This window comes from Poeciliopsis prolifica, unplaced genomic scaffold (genome assembly GCF_027474105.1).
Source record: "Poeciliopsis prolifica strain line A6 unplaced genomic scaffold, Auburn_PproV2 SCAFFOLD083, whole genome shotgun sequence".
NCBI lineage: Eukaryota > Metazoa > Chordata > Actinopteri > Cyprinodontiformes > Poeciliidae > Poeciliopsis > Poeciliopsis prolifica.
Genome location: NW_026562458.1, coordinates 626,022 through 645,613, shown reverse-complemented (window position 1 = coordinate 645,613; position 19,592 = coordinate 626,022). Strand labels below are relative to the sequence as shown.

At 37.8% G+C, this 19,592-nt stretch overlaps 1 protein-coding gene across 1 annotated transcript in view; it reads right to left on the bottom strand.

Annotated features, from left to right (window-relative positions):
• LOC129353042 (NACHT, LRR and PYD domains-containing protein 3-like) overlaps positions 1-15,246 on the bottom strand; it is a 77,118-nt gene extending 61,872 nt beyond the window's left edge. Inside the window, exons 1-7 of the mRNA XM_055022251.1 lie at positions 15,158-15,246; positions 13,358-13,482; positions 7,700-7,778; positions 7,315-7,543; positions 5,380-7,171; positions 4,765-4,938; positions 4,495-4,668 (exon numbers count right to left, since the gene is read on the bottom strand). Of these exons, the coding sequence (XP_054878226.1) occupies positions 4,495-4,668; positions 4,765-4,938; positions 5,380-7,171; positions 7,315-7,543; positions 7,700-7,702 (2,372 nt within the window). The 5' untranslated portion in view covers positions 7,703-7,778; positions 13,358-13,482; positions 15,158-15,246. The remainder of the gene's footprint in view (positions 1-4,494; positions 4,669-4,764; positions 4,939-5,379; positions 7,172-7,314; positions 7,544-7,699; positions 7,779-13,357; positions 13,483-15,157) is intronic.
• Between the last annotated feature and the right edge of the window lie 4,346 nt (positions 15,247-19,592).

Below are 19,592 nucleotides of genomic sequence, written 5' to 3'. Positions count from 1 at the left end.
TAAAATTCTTATGTTAATTTTTTGTTTTGATTTTTATTTTCAAACCAATATTTACAGTAGATAATATTACTACATTCATTATTCATACAATGGGGAAAAAACAAAACAAAAAAATCCAAAAACAAAACAACAACAAACAAAAAAACCTAACCTGCCACCCCCATCTCAGCTCAAAGTCAACCTGATAGAAAAGAAAATAAACAAACAAATGCAACATTAATCCAATAAGACCACCCATATTAGTGACCAAAACAAAATTCAGCAACAGGCACATTCAGTCGGGCAAAACCTTCAAGTTGGAAACATAGGAAAGAAAACATTGTCATTTTTGATAGAACTTCTGTGTGGTTGAGTTACGGCGTCAGTTGACCTGGTGTGCCAATAGACGGCCAGCCTTGTCGCCATGCTCATAATATGAACCTTTACTGCGTAACAGTAGACGTTCAGCTTCCTTGGTGGATATTAAATCGATTTCTGTTTGAACACCCATACGCTCTTTAAATAATTCTGGTGAAGGATCCATGGCATATCTTTGATCTAGTTGAGCAATGGACGTAGCCAATTCAGTAAGCCTTGAGTTATGTCTTTTGTTAGACAAAGGCATGTATGAAATTATTTGTCCTCTGAGGTAAGACTTAAGTGTTTCCCATAACAGTGAATATGAAGTGGAATTGTTCTTGCTTTGTACATGTGACAGTGCAATGACAATAAGGTTGAATTCTATTCTATTTTATTTTATTCTTGTTAAACACCAGAAACTCGTCAATTGCATTAGAAATAAAGTTGCAAAATTCTGCATCTGCCAGTAAGAGAGGATTAAACCGCCACATAGGTGGGCTACGTTTGTAAGATGCCATCTGGATATCTAATAATAGTGGAGCATCTTTATACTCAAATAATCAGAGAGAACTACACATGAATTGAGTGCCTGGTCAATAAAAAAAAAATCAATTCTGGAATAAGAGTGATGACCCTTAGAAAAGAAAGAAAATTTTTACCTGGTAGGGTTTCGACATCTCCATGGGTCAATAAGACCACTCTGCCTTGTGAAATCAGAGAATGCTTGGGGCATTGAAGATTCAAGCTCTGGATGTATGACACAATTCAAGTCACCCCCTAAAATTAGCAAATGAGAATCCAAAAACGGGAGGCTGCTCAATAACCCATTTAGAAACTCAGCATCATTGATGTTTGGAGCATATATATTTACCAGAAGAATCTTTTTCTGCATTAATATTCCAGCAACTATCACATATCTACCACATTTATCAGCTATAACCTCAGTGGGTGAGAATTGTACCGTTTTACTCATCAAAATGGCTGCTCCTCTTGATTTGGAATTAAACTCAGAATGAAAAACCTGATTCATCCAAGAGCAACGTAACCTAATATGATCCTTGATGCGCAGATGAATCTCTTGTAGACTTTTGATCTTTTAACAGGATGACCCATGCTCTTGATATTCCAGCTAATGAAACGTAGAGAAGTGCCTGGTCCTGCAATACCAGGGTCTAGAGTGGCGTTAACCATTAAGTAAAATAAAAACAAAAACAACCATAGAGAGCTGAGATGGTCCACCCAAAACATATGCCCAAAAATAAACCCATAACCAAACAACACCCAAAGTCTCCATAAAAAACAGAACAATGGAGACAGCAGTGCTAAACATGGCAAACATTCACAGTGAATTGTGAACACGGAGATACAGCAGAGCAAGAAAGCTTGGAAGTGAGCTTAACAAAAACAGGCTAATAGCCCCCACCAACCTCCAACTTATAACACCAGTATGTGCATTATTATACTACTTTAAGATTATTTTCATTATATTGCAACCAGGTTGGAAACCGCATACTCCCTATATAATGTAGAGAAGATGCTACCTAACAGTGAATATCACTGTAGGTGCTCACGAACATCAATGTCTAAACTGAACAAGATATAACCAAAACTTTAATTTCCTAGTGACGTACCTGAGTCTCAGGTCTAAGTAAGAGTACAGACTATATATTCACCCAAACACAGTCCTGTGACTCATTAAGAGTGAGTCGGGCTCACGCAGAGATCAGAGTCTGCACATACTGCTTTGCTTCTTGGGATGCAGTAAACTCCTTTACAACTCCATTGTAAGTAAAGCGCTGGGTAGAAAAGTCCGTACCTGATCCCTTCGATGCCACGAAGTAGCTGCTTTACCTCATTGAAGGCTGCCTGAGTCTGGACAACCTTAGCAGTGTAATCCGGAAAAATAGATATAGTCCCGGCTCCTATTTTAATCCGCTGGCGCTCCCTGGCCCGATGTAAAATGTCCAAACAGTCACTGTAGTAATGATGTTCGTTTTTAAATTGCTGAACAATCTTGCCCCGGCTTACCTCACTGAGCTTCTTCACCCTTACATACCTTATCGGTCTCTTAGGTCTGCAGATCAGTTGCTCCTGGAGGTACCGAAATCTAGACGGAAGCTCAGAGGGGACAGGGCTTTCTCTGTCGTGGGTCCTAAGCTATGGATGACCTGCCTTTGCAGGTCAGAGAGGCCCTTTCACTGTCCACTTTTAAAGCTCGTCTTAAAACTCATTTATTTTACTTGGCTTTCAACTCCAGCGAGATCTAGTTTCACATTGTATGTTTGTTTGTTTTAAACTGTAAGAGGTTTTTTTTTATTTTTTTTATCTATTTTATGTACAGCGCTTTGCATCAGCTGTGGTTGTTTTTAAAGTGCTTATGAATATGATATGCAGTGTGAAGCTTTGACTGAAAAACAGAAACATACATGGATCCTGGAATAATCCTGGAATAATCCCAGCTTCCATCTTTAAAGGACTGGAAGAAGAAAAAGTTTCCAAGGACTCAATCAGAATCGTTTCACCAAGAAATAGATTGTAGAGACTGAACTATCTGTTCAACAGTGAGAGAGTTTCTCTGATAGGAGGAAAAACTTTAGACTCTTTAGATTCAACTCAACACAGAAACACTGAGGAATCAGAACTGGGCCAGAATCCAAATCCAGGAATCAGAGGTTCAGTGACTGTTATGATGAAGGTGTGGAGGAGGATCAGTGAGCCAGAGGAGACTCTGTAGAAGGACAGATTGGGACAGTTCACATACACTGCTACTCTGTTAGAGACAGAGGAGGAGGAGAGACCAGTTTCTATGTTATTGTGAATGACAGAGTAACCATCATCATCAGAGCAGATCAGACTCCAGGAATGATCATTATATCCAAACACACAGTCTGCACTGTCGCCTTTCCTCCTGATTCTTCTGTAACTCACTGATATATCAACTTTTCTTCTCCACTCAACCTCCCAGTAACAGCGACCAGTCAGACCAGTTCTACACAGCAGCTGAGAATAATCAAATCTGTCTGGATGATCAGGATATGACTGAAGATCCTCCACAAATGTCACCTTCCTGTTGTCTTCAGACAGTTTGAGTTTTCTGTTCACTGTGTTTTTGTTGATGGTGAGTTGACAGGAATCTGATGGAGAAGACAAACACAATCCACCTGCAGTTATTGATCATTTATTAACACTTTGACTCCTGAATGAGTGATGTGACAGTTTGAAGATGGTTGAATGTGAGCTGCTTTGTTGTCATGAATCAGATGAAAAACACACTTACATATTCTTAGTCTCCATGGACCTGGAGTCAAGAATCGTCCTCCAGCAGGCTCCACCCTGAAAGGAGGAGGGGGGTCAGACCATCAGTCTCTTTCAGCAGCAAACATGGACATTACATGTCTCTCAGACACACATTGTCCTCCACTGAGACAGGAACAGTCCAACATCTGGATTGCAAACTGCAGTGGATGTAGGAAGGACAGTTGGTGCTGCTGCAGCACAACTCATTTCTCCAAACACAGGAAAAGCTCCAACAGAGAGGAGAAAGGAAATCCCTCAGTAACAACCTGAAGAAACTCACTGAAGCCTAAAAGGACATCAGGAAAACTAAGGAAATATTTCTGGAAGCTCCACCTGATTTAATAATCAGCATTAAAATACAATCAATCTAAACTCTGATCAACACCTGGATACCTGATCCATTAACACTGAAAGTTGTGAGTTTTGTTTAAAATCTAACGTTATTTATTTTTCTCTCTCAGAACTTTAAACATCCATTTGACCAACATGGAGCCACTTTTCTTCTCATCTTTGCTTCTTTGGTCTGGAGCTCCACCAAATATTGTTTTAAAGTCTTTCTGCCATCAGTGGATCATCATGGAAATCTAACTGAACTTCTTTATTAATTTAGTCAGAGTCCCTATTAAACTATTAAACCATCTCACTCTTTAATTTTTCTTGTGATCCGTTCTTAGTCTGGAGAATAATCCAGAAAACTGGGTGATGATCTCTGCCTCCAGATGAGGCGTCTAAATATTTAATTATCAAATTAAACATTCAGCATCAAACTAAATGTTTCCCAGTAGACTCACTAAAGACATTTCTCCCTCTTCCTCCTCTATCAGACCTTCTCTGCTCCTGCAGCAGGTTCCTCCATACCTGAGAGCTTCCAGTCTCCAGTGTGGATCCTTCAGTCCAGCCGACAGCAGCTTCACTCCTGAGTCTCCTGGATGATTGTAGCTCAGGTCCAACTCTTTCAGATGGGAGGGGTTGGAGGTCAGAGCTGAGGCCAGAGAAGCACAGCCTTCCTCTGAGACCAAACAGCCTGATAAGCTGCAGACACACAATTCATCACATGATGAGAAAATGACAACATTGAGGTAGAAACCAAAGTCTGAACTGATGGATGGATGAATGGCCCAGAGTTACCTGAGAGTTTCCAGGTTGCAGTTTGGACTCTTCAGTCCAGCAGAGAGAAGCTTCACTCCTGAATCCTGCAGGTTGTTGTTACTCAGGTCCAGTTCTCTGAGACTGGAGGACTGGGAGCTGAGAACTGAGGACAGAGCTTCACAGCTTCTCTCTGAGAGGTTACAGCCACTCAGTCTGAGGAGACAGGGAGGAAAATCTGGTATTAAACAATTCTACAAAATTTTAATTTTTTCCAATTAATGTTTGTCTTAGACAAAGAAGAAACTATCTCATTTTACACATGCTTATGTGTTTGGTGTGAACTGATTCATTTATAATTTGGCCTCCAAACTTAACGGGCAGAACTATAGTCAACAAGGTGTTTGGAAATTTAATTATCACATTACACAATAAATAAAATTAATCCACTTTCATTTTTAACATGAAGATGAATTTTGCTGCTTTAATATTCAACATTCTTTCCAGCTGCTGAAGGAAGTCTGTTTCTCCTTTGCTCATCCACCCACAGTGGGACACGTTGAAGAGATAATACACAAATATATAAACTGAAACATGATATAAATCATCATTAGTGGATTCTATTTATCAGAAAACAGTAACAATGTGTGTCCTTACAGAGCTTTGTTGGAGGCTTTAACCACTGGCAGCAGCCTCAGAAGAACCTCCTCTGAAGCAGAGTATTTCTTCAGGTCAAACACATCCAGATCTTTTCCTGATGACACTAAGATGAAATTCAGAGCTGACCACTGAGCAGGAGACAGTTTATCTGTGGAGAGACGTCCTGAACTCAGAGACTGTTGGATCTCCTCCACTAGAGAACGATCATTCAGTTCATTCAGACAGTGGAACAGATTGATGCTTTTCTCTGCAGACACATTCTCACTGATCTTCTCCTTGATGTACTGAACTGTTTCCTGATTGGTCTGTGATGTACTTCCTGTCTTTGTCACCAGACCTTGTAAGAGTCTCTGATTGGTCTGCAGTGAAAGTCCCAGGATGAAGCGGAGGAACAAGTCCAGGTGTCCATTTGGACTCTGTAAGGCCTGGTCAACAGCTCTCTGATGGAGAGACTTTAGTTCAGGTTTATTAAATAGTGACGATTTCTTAGATGTTTGTGTTTCTTCCAACAGGTTGACTCCAGAGTTGATGAAAGTCAGATGAACATGAAGAGCAGCCAGAAACTCCTGAACACTCAGATGGATGAAGCAGAACACCTTGTCCTGGTGCAGACCTCTCTCCTCTTTAAAGATCTGTGTGAACACTCCTGAGTACACTGAGGCTGCTCTGATATCGATGCCACACTCTGTCAGGTCTGATTCATAGAAGATCAGGTTTCCTTTCTGCAGCTGATCAAAAGCCAGTTTTCCCAGAGACTTGATCATCTTCCTGCTCTCTGGACTCCAGTGTGGATCTGTTTCAGCTCCTCCATCATACTTGACCTTCTTCACTTTGGTCTGAACCACCAGGAAGTGGATGTACATCTCAGTCAGGGTTCTGGGCAGCTCTCCTCTCTTTTTGGTCTCCAACACATCCTCCAGAACTGTAGCAGTGATCCAGCAGAACAGTGGGATGTGGCACATGATGTGGAGGCTTCGTGATGTCTTCATGTGGGAGATGATCCTGCTGGCCTGCTTCTCATCTCTGAATCTCTTCCTGAAGTACTCCTCCTTCTGAAGGTCATTGAACCCTCTGACCTCTGTCACCATGCCAACACACTGAGGAGGGATCTGATTGGCTGCTGCAGGTCGTGTGGTTATCCAGAGGAGAGCAGAGGGAAGCAGTTTCCCCCTGATGAGGTTTGTCAGCAGAACATCCACTGAGCTGGACTCTGTAGCATCAGTCAGGATCTCCTTGTTGTGGAAGTCCAGTGGAAGTCGACTCTCATCCAAGCCATCAAAGATGAACAGAACCTGGAAGCGTTCAAAGCTGCAGATTTCTTTGGTTTCACTAAAGAAATGATGAACAAGTTCCACCAAGCTGAACTTTTTCTTTTTCAGCACATTCAGCTCTCTGAACGTGAATGGAAATATGAACTGGATGTTCTGGTGGGCTTTGTCTTCAGCCCAGTCCAGAGTGAACTTCTGTGTTAGGACTGTTTTCCCAATGCCAGCCACTCCCTTTGTCATCACTGTTCTGATTGGTTGATCTCTTCCAGGTGGGACTTTAAAGATGTCTTCTTGTCTGATTGTTGTTTCTGGTCTGTGTGGTTTCCTGGATGCTATTTCAATCTGTCTGACCTCATGTTCATCATTGACCTCTCCAGTCCCTCCCTCTGTGATGTAGAGCTCTGTGTAGATCTGGTTCAGAAGGGTTGGACTTCCTGCTTTAGCAATCCCCTCAAACACAGACTGGAACTTCTTCTTCAGACCAGATTTAAGTTGATGTTGACAAACTGGGTCACGATGTTCTAAATTAACACAAAACATAAAATCAGCAACTAAATAAAATTATCTTCTGAAAATAATTTGAAAAAATGTGATTCCGTCTCTTCAGACATCAGTAAATTTCTGATTTATACATCAGTTCAAAAATTTGCAGAAATCCTCTTACTGCTTTCCAGACGGTCAGCCAGCTCCTCCTGCTTCATCTTCCTCAGGAAGTTCAGTGTGATCTTCATCACTGCCTTTCTGCTGCTCTTCCTTTGCTCCTCATCCTCACCTCCCAACATCTCATCATCATCTCTCTGTCTCACTGAGCATTCTTGGTCCTCTGGAGTCAGAACTTTTTGGATCTTCTTCAGCTCTTTCTTCACATAAGTGACAATGTTGTGCTCCAACAGCTGGAACAGAATAATAAATAAAGAAAACATCAGACTGAAAATTTGAAGTCCAACACCAGATAGATGTTGGACAGACTGACAATCCTCTTGTCTAAAAAAGTACAGTATGGAGATAATTGTGAACCGAACTCATGGAAAGGTTGTTCATTTACAGACCATAAATATGGAGTCCAGCTCTGTTTGATGCTGCTTGGCAGAAGGATCACTGGGAACCTCTGAGCTCTGCTGGTCCACTCTGTGGAGGAACCAGGAACAATTAGGAAGTCAAGAAATATTCATCCATCAGTATTCACAGAGGAGATCACCAAGAGTTCCACATTAAAATTCTTAAAGCATAAAACAAGAAAACCAGTAACACCAGAATCACCCTGTAGACATTTGAAAATGTTGGTGCTGAACTACAACTTCATTTCACGCTGTCAGCAGATCTGATGCTGATGGAGACAGAGTCCCACAGCTTATGGACATTAGAAGTGAAGGCTCTGTCTGGGGATGTAGCGATACAATAATATGATACGATATGATATACAATATTCTGATCGCAATACAATATGTATCACATTTGGCAAGAGATACGATTCAATCCACTTTTTGGATTTTCTGAAAGATTTTACAAGGACAGTGATTTTAGTGACATTTTGTCTTCCACAGACTTGGATTTAATTAACTGAAAACTGATTAAAGCACCAACTACACAATACCTGACTCTGATTTTACAAAGCCTAACAGTCTACAGCTGGATAAAATGAATCAAAGATACAGTGAGAAAATTAGTTTCTATCATTTAGTTTATGTGGATTTGACATAAAACTCAAAGTTTCAACAGTGATCCAGTAGCTGAGTGGGGAGATTATCAGCCTCTGTAGACTCTCAATATGCAAATGACTGACATTTGGAAAAATATGGTTTACTTATGTTATTATAACTCTGATTTTACTTGGCCTATTAAGACAATTTAAAAACTGGGGTGTAGTTTAAAATGTGCACTTTAAGCATAAATTGAAAGTGAGACTGGTTGAGGTGGAGTCTTGCTGCCAAGCCGTCACGAACCAGACATGTAAAAAGACGGTATAAGCCTACGGACCCCTATGGTTTAACATATTGATACTCGCGGATGAAAAATTGTTACCTTCCGAGAGTGGGAAAATAAATCAATAAATATCGTACAATTGATATAATTATAGTGCCCTATTTCTGTCTACACAGGTCTTCAGGACAGTGTGGGACATCCATCAGGTTCTGATGACTAGATCTGAGGTGATGTGGACATAGAGGAGGTCTGAGATATGTGGGTGTGTCCATGTGGATCCTCTACTGGATCCTATAGAGAGGATTTTAAAATGAATCCTGTAGATCCCTTGAAGCCAGTGAGCTCACATTGTATCTGTCCTCACAGAGACAATCTGAAGCTCCATGAAGTGATATCTGGATGTGAGCAGTGAACCAGGTGATCTAAGTAGTTGTAAAGATTTCATGTTCCTTCTGATCCCATTAAGAACCAGCAGAACCTCTGATGGTCCACATCAGCTCAGTTTGGTTGAGTTCCAGCAGATCTCACCAACCACTTCATGAAGCTTTCCTTCCCCGCTGAACTGCTCTCACAATGCACACAGGAACCAAGTCCTGATGGACCAGAATGGCTTTACCAGGTATTTCCCAGTGGAAATGTGATCCACTGTTAGTCTGACATGGAACCAGGAAGCAACAGAACATCATCATCAACATCCAGAGATAAAGATATGAAGGTGTTTTCATGACAACAGAGCAGCTGATTTCTGTAGATAATGGATCAAACCTCTGGAAATATAACTGGAAACATCTGAAACTTTTTGGAAGGAAAGTGGATATTTGTTCTTGGTTTCTAAAGAAATGTAGTTTCTTATTTCCAGAACTTTATACATCAGACTGAGGAGACTCACTAAAATTTGCAACCATTTACCTTGAAATGAATTTAGGAACATATTAGTTTCTGATGCAACAAAGCTGTTCACAAAGAATATAAACTGTGAGCACAAATATTATGCTATGCAAGTTGTAGATTTAAGGATTAATTTTATTGCTGAACAACTTCTCTTGGTCAATCCAAAATGTTAACAACCTCTCAAACTTGAATATCTAAGAAAGTAAACGGGACAACAATATCTATGTGAGCACGATTATTTAGGGTGCACCCTAACGATATATTAGTGTGCAGAATTTTTATAAAACTGAATTAAAACTGAAAATGTTCCCATCTTACTTGTCTATTAACTAAATAATTGTTAATTATCAACTTTTTGTGCAGCAGCAACCACAGCCTCCCAGATACTGTTCATAGATATGAACTGTTTTCCTTCACAGTAAATCTCTTAATGGGGTTTAGATGGTGAGGAAGGGGCCACTTCATTGTTCTTTCATATTTAAGTGTTTTATTGGCTATTCACATAGTGGAGTACTTTGATGCATGCCATGGAACATTGTCCTACAAATTATGATCTTCTTGAAAGATGCAGGCCTTTTCCTCTTCCTTCAGTAGGTTTAGGGGTTATAAAACTTAATGGTTTTTCACATATTCTTTCCACACATTTCAAGCAAGAGCTGGGAGATATAAAATATTACAGGGCAGCATGTCACTAAAACATATGTTAAAAGAATCTGTCTAAAACACAATCTATCAGCACTAGCATGGCTAATATAATAAACGAGGCACTACGCAGCGGTGCACAACCATTTTGTTCTTTTTAGAAATGTATGAGAAGTGCCGCCTCTCATTAGGAAGGTAACAGCGGTTACCGCTGAGCGGTAAAATGTAAATACCTGCAAAACTCCTCGACGGTGTAACTCTAAAGCCGCGGATGTTTTGGATCAAGCAGGACCAACATGTCAGTTTAACCAATGAACAGCGTCGGGCATCGGGCTGCCTTCAGGGACAGTCGGAAATTACAGTTTTCCTGGCAAATCTTTGCCGATCTCATAAGTATTATATTTTAAAATGACCATTTCCAGTGGGGTGGCAGTAGGGGTGGCCAGGGGTCTGTTGGGGGTGGTAAGTGCCACCCCGGCCACCCCTCTGGCTCTGCCACTGCATCTTCAACCTTAAAAGGTCCAACTAGCTAATTTTTAACAACAGATATTGAAACCAGCCTAAGTTTGCCAGTCAGGTGGCAGGACTGGTCTGATATTTTGTAAGAGCAAAGCAAATTATCACTATTTACCTGTTTTGCTTAATAATTCTTAACATGTTGAATATTTTTCTAGAAAAACATGATTATTTAAAAGAAGAGTCCTTAACATAAATGACAAGGTACTGTAGAATAACTTTGTCATGTTGAGCTTAAATGAATTCAGCTTTGATATTAAAGAATAGTAAAATGTTTGAGAAAAAATTAAAACAAAGCTTCTATCTTTGCCCATCATAGAGCGATGAGCAGCTAGTGGCTGGTTGGATGGTCGGCGCTAAAAGCCACGACATCTTTTATTCATCCAGCCGACATTTGAGACAAAACCTGCAGCAACATTTGCTACTTTCTACATGTTCAACCTAAAATATCATGAGGAGGCAGCAAAGACTTTGGAGCGTATTCAACGGTGAAACTATTTCTATGATTTTATTTGAAATCGTTTTACAATAAATAGGAACATTTTTAGGACCTACAAGCAAGTTATAGTTAAAAGTTAACCAGTATGGAGATGGGTTCTCTTAATATTATCCAAAAACTAAGACTGTATAATATTAATACAATTTCTCAGAGATTTCCGATAAAGTTCATGGTGTGGTGAATCTAAATTTACAGTAAAATACTGGCAGCTACAGATGCCAGTAATTCACTCTTTGTTTAGTTTCATCACTGCCAGTATCTTACTGTAAATTTACAGGATTATTTTTATTTATTCATTCATCTTTTGTCTTTAATGGTACCAAAAGGCCTGGATTTGTTGTCATTTTCTGTAACATTTTTCAAACCTTAAGTTTGTAAAACAAACAAAAAGGAAGATTAATCAAACTCCATTTAAGACACTAGAAACTGTAATTTTTACATTTTTTGTAACATTCTTTTTTGCAATCATGACTAATTCTTGACATTGAAGGCCAATATATCTGAGTTTGTAACTAATTCAATGAGGAAAACTGCTTGCATTACTTTTTGTATTTGGTCTGTACATTTTTAAATAAAAAATCTTTCCAACAGAATGTTTTCTCATCACTTCTTTGTGATGTATCTTAATGATTATGCATATTAAAACTGCACCAATTTTAGCACTTTTATTATTACTATTCTATTGTATAACTAAGGCTGTGTAATAGTAAAACTTTTTCTCAGAGATTCTCTTCATTTAGTTTCACCACTGTATTTACTATAACAGTAAATTTAGTTAAAATTTTATTACAGTGTTGAACATGTAATTTAACAGCAAATTACTGGCAGGTAAATTCACTAGAATTTTTTTTTTTTTTTACAGTATTTGTACTGTTTTAACTTAAACGTAGCATATTGTAAATATGGTACAGTTAACATAACTTTACAGTAACATGCTGCCATCTGTAGCTGCCAGTATCTTAAAGTAAATTTACAGGATTATTACTTAGAGTGAACTTGATGTTCTAATGATTCCCATCAGAACCGGTCCAATCCTCCAACATGTTCCTGATCATTGATCCTCCTGAATAATGTCCAGCCTTGTTAAAATTTAAAATTATTAAAATTAAAATTAATAATGGACAAAATAGATACGACAGTTTTATTTTTTAAAGTAGTTTATGCAAATCAGTACAAAATACAATGAAATATTTGTGGCTCAAAGGTCAAGTTAACATCATAATATTTGTGTCCTGATTGAGGTTTTTATTTGTTCTTTATATATATTTTAGAGTTTGTAGCAGAAAAGTTTGTTGATTCTAGTTAAATATTGTTTCCTGTTATTTATCAGCAGTAATTGTTTAGTTATGGTGTCAATAACTGGCCAGTATGGGGCAGTGTTGCTGCCTGAATGATGGTTTCATTGATTAGAGAGAAAAATCAGGTCAGATTTAGAGATTTCTGTTCACTAGATGGACTTTTAGAAGTTCTGGGTGGAGAATGTGGATTTAAATGGACCCGATTCAATCTGAAGGTCTTTCAATAGTTTTTGCTTCACCAATGATCCCACTGGACTTTATTTATTGATACTGATGTTAACATGAAGACTGTGGGATTATATTTTAATATTTTATTACAACATGTTTCATCAGCAGGTATTGAAGCTCAGATAAATTAACTGAGTTTGATCTTCTATAATAACATCATGGTTCTGCTGCTGGTGAAATATTTTGTGCACATGAACGTTTCTGTCCTGGTCATGTTGACAGAACCAGGCTTGGTCTGCAGCTGCAGCAGCAAAATCTCACAAATAACAACTTCTTATTAGGAAGCAGGACTGATAACCAAAACTGTTCAAAGTAACTCAGATCATTAGTTATGTGAGCAGCGTTAATATTCCAGAAGGTTTTAGTGCAGCTTAAAGTGGCTTTATTCTATATAACTGCAGGTATTAAGAATGGAAACCAGATCTGAATGAATCTTTGTGTGAATTTTTCTGTCAGCTTTTCAAAGATTTATTTACATTTTATTAAAGTTTGGTTGATTTTAACTTGCTGATCTCTAACATCACTAACCTGCTGGAAGATGTGTCGACGTCTTTAACTAGACATGTTACCATAAGCATTGATGTAAGACATGGAAATAAAATAACCTGATATTCAGTCTAATGTTCTTAAGACAACAGAACCCAACAGAACCTGGTATCATCACATGATCACAATAACAGATATAAACTGAACAATTAGAAACATCTCACCTCTCTGATGGTGGAGATCCAGGAGATTAAAATCATGGGGTTTATGCAGTGACCTGTTACCCTTACAGGACAACCAGCTGGGTTTTGGTTTTAGTTCTGGTTCTGGTTTGAGTCTCTGATGGATCCTGACAGAAACATGATGATTAAAAACTTAATCAGCAAAGAGGAGCAGCAGCAGCTTCATCACCACGTCTGTTCTGGCCTGATATAGTGAATATGAAATAATTCTGTTTCAAATCATTTAAGGTCTAATTAATATTTTATTATGCATCTCCATGGTAACCTCTCCTTCATCTTAAAAAATAAGATCCATTTTTATTGTTTAATAATAAATACAGACTCCTAAGTCATGTTGCCATAAACAGGATTTTATATGTAAACTATTTACTGGTTTTCATGTGTTACTGCTACCATGTTTATTTTTATTTATTCATTCATCTTTTGTCTGTAGTAATACCAAGTGACCTGGATATGTCGTCATTTTCCATAACATTATTTTTGAAACCTTAAGATTGTAAAAAAATGAAAAAATTAATAAACTCCATTTAAAACACTAGAAACTGTAATTTTACAATTTTTGTAACAATGTTTTCACAATCATTACTAATTCTTTACACTGAAGGCTCATGTATGTGAGTTTGTACACAATTCCCTGAGACCTGGAAAGGTGTTCACAATATTTTTCATATAAATGTTTGTACATTACGGTGCATTTAAATAAAAAATCTTTCCTACAGAATGTTATTTCTTCCCTATTATACAATGTAACTTAATGATTTTGCATTTTAAAACTGCACAAATTTTAGCACTTTAATTGTAACTATTCTATTTTAAAACTAAAACTTTAATATTAAGACTTTTTCCCAGAGATTATTGATAAAGTGCATCAAGTGATGAAACTAAACCGACAGCAAATTCCTGGCATTTAATTCACCAGAATTTTTGACTGAATGATGGTTTCATTGATTAGAGAGAAAAATCAGGTCAGATTTAGAGATTTCTGTTCACTAGATGGACTTTTAGAAGTTCTGGGTGGAGAATGTGGATTTAAATGGACCCGATTCAATCTGAAGGTCTCAATAGTTTTTGCTTCACCAATGATCCCACTGGACTTTATTTATTGATACTGATGTTAACATGAAGACTGTGGGATTATATTTTATTATTTTATTACAATATGTTTCATCAGCAGGTATTGAAGCTCAGATGAATTAACTGAGTTGATCTTCTATAATAACATCATGGTTCTGCTGCTGGTGAAATATTTTGTGCACATGAACGTTTCTGTCCTGGTCATGTTGACAGAACCAGGCTTGGTCTGCAGCTGCAGCAGCAAAATCTCACAAATAACAACTTCTTATTAGGAAGCAGGACTGATAACCAAAACTGTTCAAAGTAACTCAGATCATTAGTTATGTGAGCAGCGTTAATATTCCAGAAGGTTTTAGTGCAGCTTAAAGTGGCTTTATTCTATATAACTGCAGGTATTAAGAATGGAAACCAGATCTGAATGAATCTTTGTGTGAATTTTTCTGTCAGCTTTTCAAAGGTTTATTTACATTTTATTAAAGTTTGGTTGATTTTAACTTGCTGATCTCTAACATCACTAACCTGGTGGAAGATGTGTCGACGTCTTTAACTAGACATGTTACCATAAGCATTGATGTAAGACATGGAAATAAAATAACCTGATATTCAGTCTAATGTTCCCATGACAACAGAACCCAACAGAACCTGGTATCATCACATGATCACAATAACAGAGATAAACTGAAGTTACAGCAGGTAGAATCATCTCACCTCTCTGATGGTGGAGATCCAGGAGATTTAAAGAAAATGATCACATCCTTTGACATGTCGCTCTTAAAGGAGACACAGCTGGGTTCTGGTTGTGGTTCTGGTTCTGGTTTGAGTCTCTGATGGATCCTGACAGAAACATGATGATTAAAACTTAATCATCAAAGAGAAGCAGCAGCAGCTTCATCACCACGTCTGTTCTGGCCTGATATAGTGAACGCTGTGTGAAAAGGGCTGTGGACAGTTAGAGATGGTGACCTCACCTCTGACCTTTGCTCTGGCTCTCATCTTCCCCACACAGAGTGGTTTTAGAGGGAGGGACTCCCTCCTCTCTGTCCTCACACTGATCCATGCTGCTGAATCCACATCAGCTCACACACTTTCTAGATTCACCTGCAGAGGAAACACACATCATTCATCTGCACATCAACTCTGATCATCCTTTACATCATTAGTGCTGGAAAAAGATCAGCTGCTCCTCCTCTGATTGGCTCTTCTTCTCTGCTTCATATCAGTGTCAGGTGAATGCAGTCAGACAGCAGAGAGGCAGAGGAAGCTGCCATCAGCTGCTGCACTTCTACTATCAGTCCACTAGATGGAGACATGGAGCAACATTTACATTCACTGATTCAACCTGAACAACAGGAAGTGTTTTAGTTAGTTAATTATTAATCTCTACAAGTGGATTATGTGCTCCATCAAATATTAACTATTTAATAATCTGACTGAATTCAAGGCATTTTAGTAATAATATTTTACTTTGAAGCTGTTATATTTAACTTTAATGGTGAAAACCAGAGTTTGACTCCAGGAAATAAAAACATAAAACAGTTTGTTCAGAGAAGATCATTCAGCTCTTCATCAATTTGTTGGATTCCAGTTTATCATTAATCTAATAATCCCTTAGATTAACCTTCAAACAGCAGAGATTAAACTTTGAGTTCTAGTCAGTAGTTTTCTGTTCTCCAAACATCAGAGAGAAAAATAAGAAACAAACATTAAAGTTCAAGTAGAAACAAAGAAAACTTACAGTTTGTTCAAATGATCCAAACAGCTGAAGAAGAAAATCTGAATAACAAACTGAGACCAAACAGAACCGCAGTTGAACCAGACTGGTACCACAACTGAACAACTGAGTTTAAACTGAAAGTTTTAAGAAGATAAAATGAACCCAAACTGGTTTAACTGGTCAGACTGACTGGGAGTCAGAGGAAAGTTTACCTTCTGACGACTGAAGACATGAATTCTTCTCATAACTCACAGTTTAAACACAAACACTCTGTTGCTGTTATTTTAGTGATCCAGTTTCTGTTCAGCTCTAATGGAACCAGAACCTGTTTTAACTTGGAACCAACTGGAATCTTCAATGATGGGAAATTTATCTTCCTCTTGAGGTGAAACTACAACCTGCATGATGTCTGATTATTAAACCCAGATTAAGTTTTTAAATGATCCAAACATGTCAGTGATTATATAAAATGATCAGAACCAGAACCAGTACTAAGGTTTCATTCATCAGGATGTGAATTAAAGATCATTTGTTCCTCTGCAGATCTTAAAATGAGCTCAATGCATCAACATCACAGATTACACTGAGTTATTATTAATTGACCTGAATCAGAACCAAAGTGCTGAAGCAGTGAGTGAAAAACTAAGTCCAACATTTCTGCTTCCACAGCAGGTCAAAGGTCAACAGAGAAACTGCTGGTCAGATTTAAATCTGTACGTTAATTACTTTCATCCCTTTGACACTAAATACAAATTAGTTTATGATTTAATGCAATTATGGCATCAAAAATACATAAAAAACAACAATCTATTAAAAATATAAACAAATAATCTGAAAACTGAAACAAAGGAACAAACTCAACTGTATCCTTAATATCACAACACGACTGCTGCTGAAACCACACAGAAAAGTACCGTCGCCTAGCAACCTCTCAGCCAATAGAATCCAAGTGTTACATTGGATTTTATAACATTGGATTATAGAGATTATAGACGGGTTAGAAGGAAACTCATTGTGTGTCTGATGAATCTGTCTAGATAGAGATTCTGTCTATTCTAACAGACCTGCTCAGATCCAAACATCCCATTTTCCAGGAGTCACTGGTTTCATCTGTCGTTGTTCCAGCTGCTGAGGTCAGAATCCAGCTGTAAAACCTGGAGGTTGAATGTTCAGGTTCTCTCCTCCAAACATCCCCCCTCCCTCCAGCTGCTCTTTTCTCTGGACTCATTTCTCCTCTAATGATGTTTCATTCATAACATCCATGAAAACACAAGATTAAAAAACATAATAAAAGATTAGCACAAAGAAAACCAATCAAGTGTTGGTAGCAGCATCATCATCATCATCATCATGAAACATTTTCATCAGAACTTCTCTCCTTCCTCATGAAGATTTGATCAACCTGCCTCTGATTTTACAGCAAACCTTCTGCTGCTCTGAAAGAACAAACTACAAACCAGGTGAGTTTCACATAATCAGTTATTCAACATTTATAACACCTGGACTTTGAACTCTTGTGGTTTATGTTGGGTAAAAGTCCAGTTCTGTTGTGTCTCTGTTCAGGTTTGGCATTAGTCTGGTTCTCCTGTGGTTCTGTTGGGTCTCAGTTTTTCAGATTTTCTTCTTCAACTTTTTGGATCATTTGAATAAACTATAATTTCTTCATTTTCTACTTGAAGTTTGTCTACAGAAACTTTCTGATTTCTTTCTGTTCTCCGATGTTTAGAGAAAATGTTCACTTCTAAATTCAGCTCACAGATTTTTCTCCCTGCTGTTGGAAAGTTAATCTACAGGGATTATTAAATATTGATAAAGTGGAAGAAAAACATGATGAACAGATAATGTTCCTTTACTTTCTTCTCTAAACAAACTGCTTCATGATTTTATTTCCATAAATCAAACGCCAGTCTCAACCAGTAACGCCAAACTCTACATTTTCTTGCTGCTTCGTTTCAAAATAAAATATTCTTAAAATGTCTTTGATTCACTCAGATTATTAAATAGTTAACATTTGATGGAGCAGATAATCTACATGTAGAGTTTAATCATTAACTAACTAAAATCTTTCCTGTTGTTCAGGTTGAATCAGTGAATGTAAATGTTGCTCCATGTCTCCATCTAGTGGACTGATAGTAGAAGTGCAGCAGCTGATGCCTCTGCTGTCTGATCAATCCAGGCTCCAGAAATGTTCAGCAGGGGGCATTGGGGACAGACTGAACTAGCTTTTACTTTAATATAAAAACATAAATAGTACAAGTATAAATATTTATGGAACATTTCAAATAAAACAACCAAGTTTAAAAACACAAAATAAGGATATAAACAGAGACATGTTTAATGTTGAATAATTATATTGAAATTTGCATAAACAGCTCAGATGTTACAGAAATCTAAGGTTTCTAATTTCTTGAATCTATTTCTTTGAATGCAACATGAATCTACTCAAATAAGAGAAGAAATAATATTCCTAAAAAGAATAAAAACATTACAGTAAAACTATTCTTATCAGTATCTTTTTTCCCAGAAACGTTACTCACGTTCATGTAACCAATACAACCCACTTTTGAACATAGATAACAGGAACTGACACATCAATTTTTGTTGTCTCCTGTCTGCCCAATCAATCTATTGGCAAGAGATTTAATGATAAAAATGTCTCTGTGTCTAAAATGCACACCAGAAGGCATCCTAGTGGTTAATCAATCAGAAACAACCACATTCTCTAAATTGCCAAATCTTCTCTATATTTTTTGATTGCTGATCAACAAACTGAAACCATTCTGGAGTTTGGCACATAACCGTGTTCCCCCAATTGCTGATGTAATGCCTCAACAGCGCTTGCATTGCACATCACTGGCAACCACAGTTCCAGCTGATGGGCGTGGCGATGAGTTCATCTGGTCTCCACCTGCATCACTGCATGTGACACACATGTACTGGCAGCACAACACAGAGTTCTTACTGGTTTGTCTGAACCTGTCAAGAAAATCCGAGATCATCCCAATTCCCCATGCTGGAGATTTTAGTTAAATAAAGTTATCTTTAAAATTAGTCACACAAGTGACATGTAGACCCAGACTGCAATAAAATAAACCTGGTTGTGTGTGTTGTTTTTGTCTCCTGCAAACTTTGCTTTAATTATACTTATATTTTCTTTCTTTCATAAGAAATCAGTCAGAGAGAGATGAGACAGGAAGAGCAGGTTTCCTGGAAAAAGAGGAAGTAAGTTTCCAGCTTGCAGCTGTATAAAAATAGCTGAGACTATTCCTTGTTTAAAAGCATAAAAGATTTAAAGGATGAAATCTAAACACTTTAGGGTTTCCACGTTTGTCACATGCACTTGAATGACTTGGGAATATTTGATCACTTACACCTTTTTAATACAGTTTTATACAATAAAAGACACAAAAAATATTAAATCACTTGTTA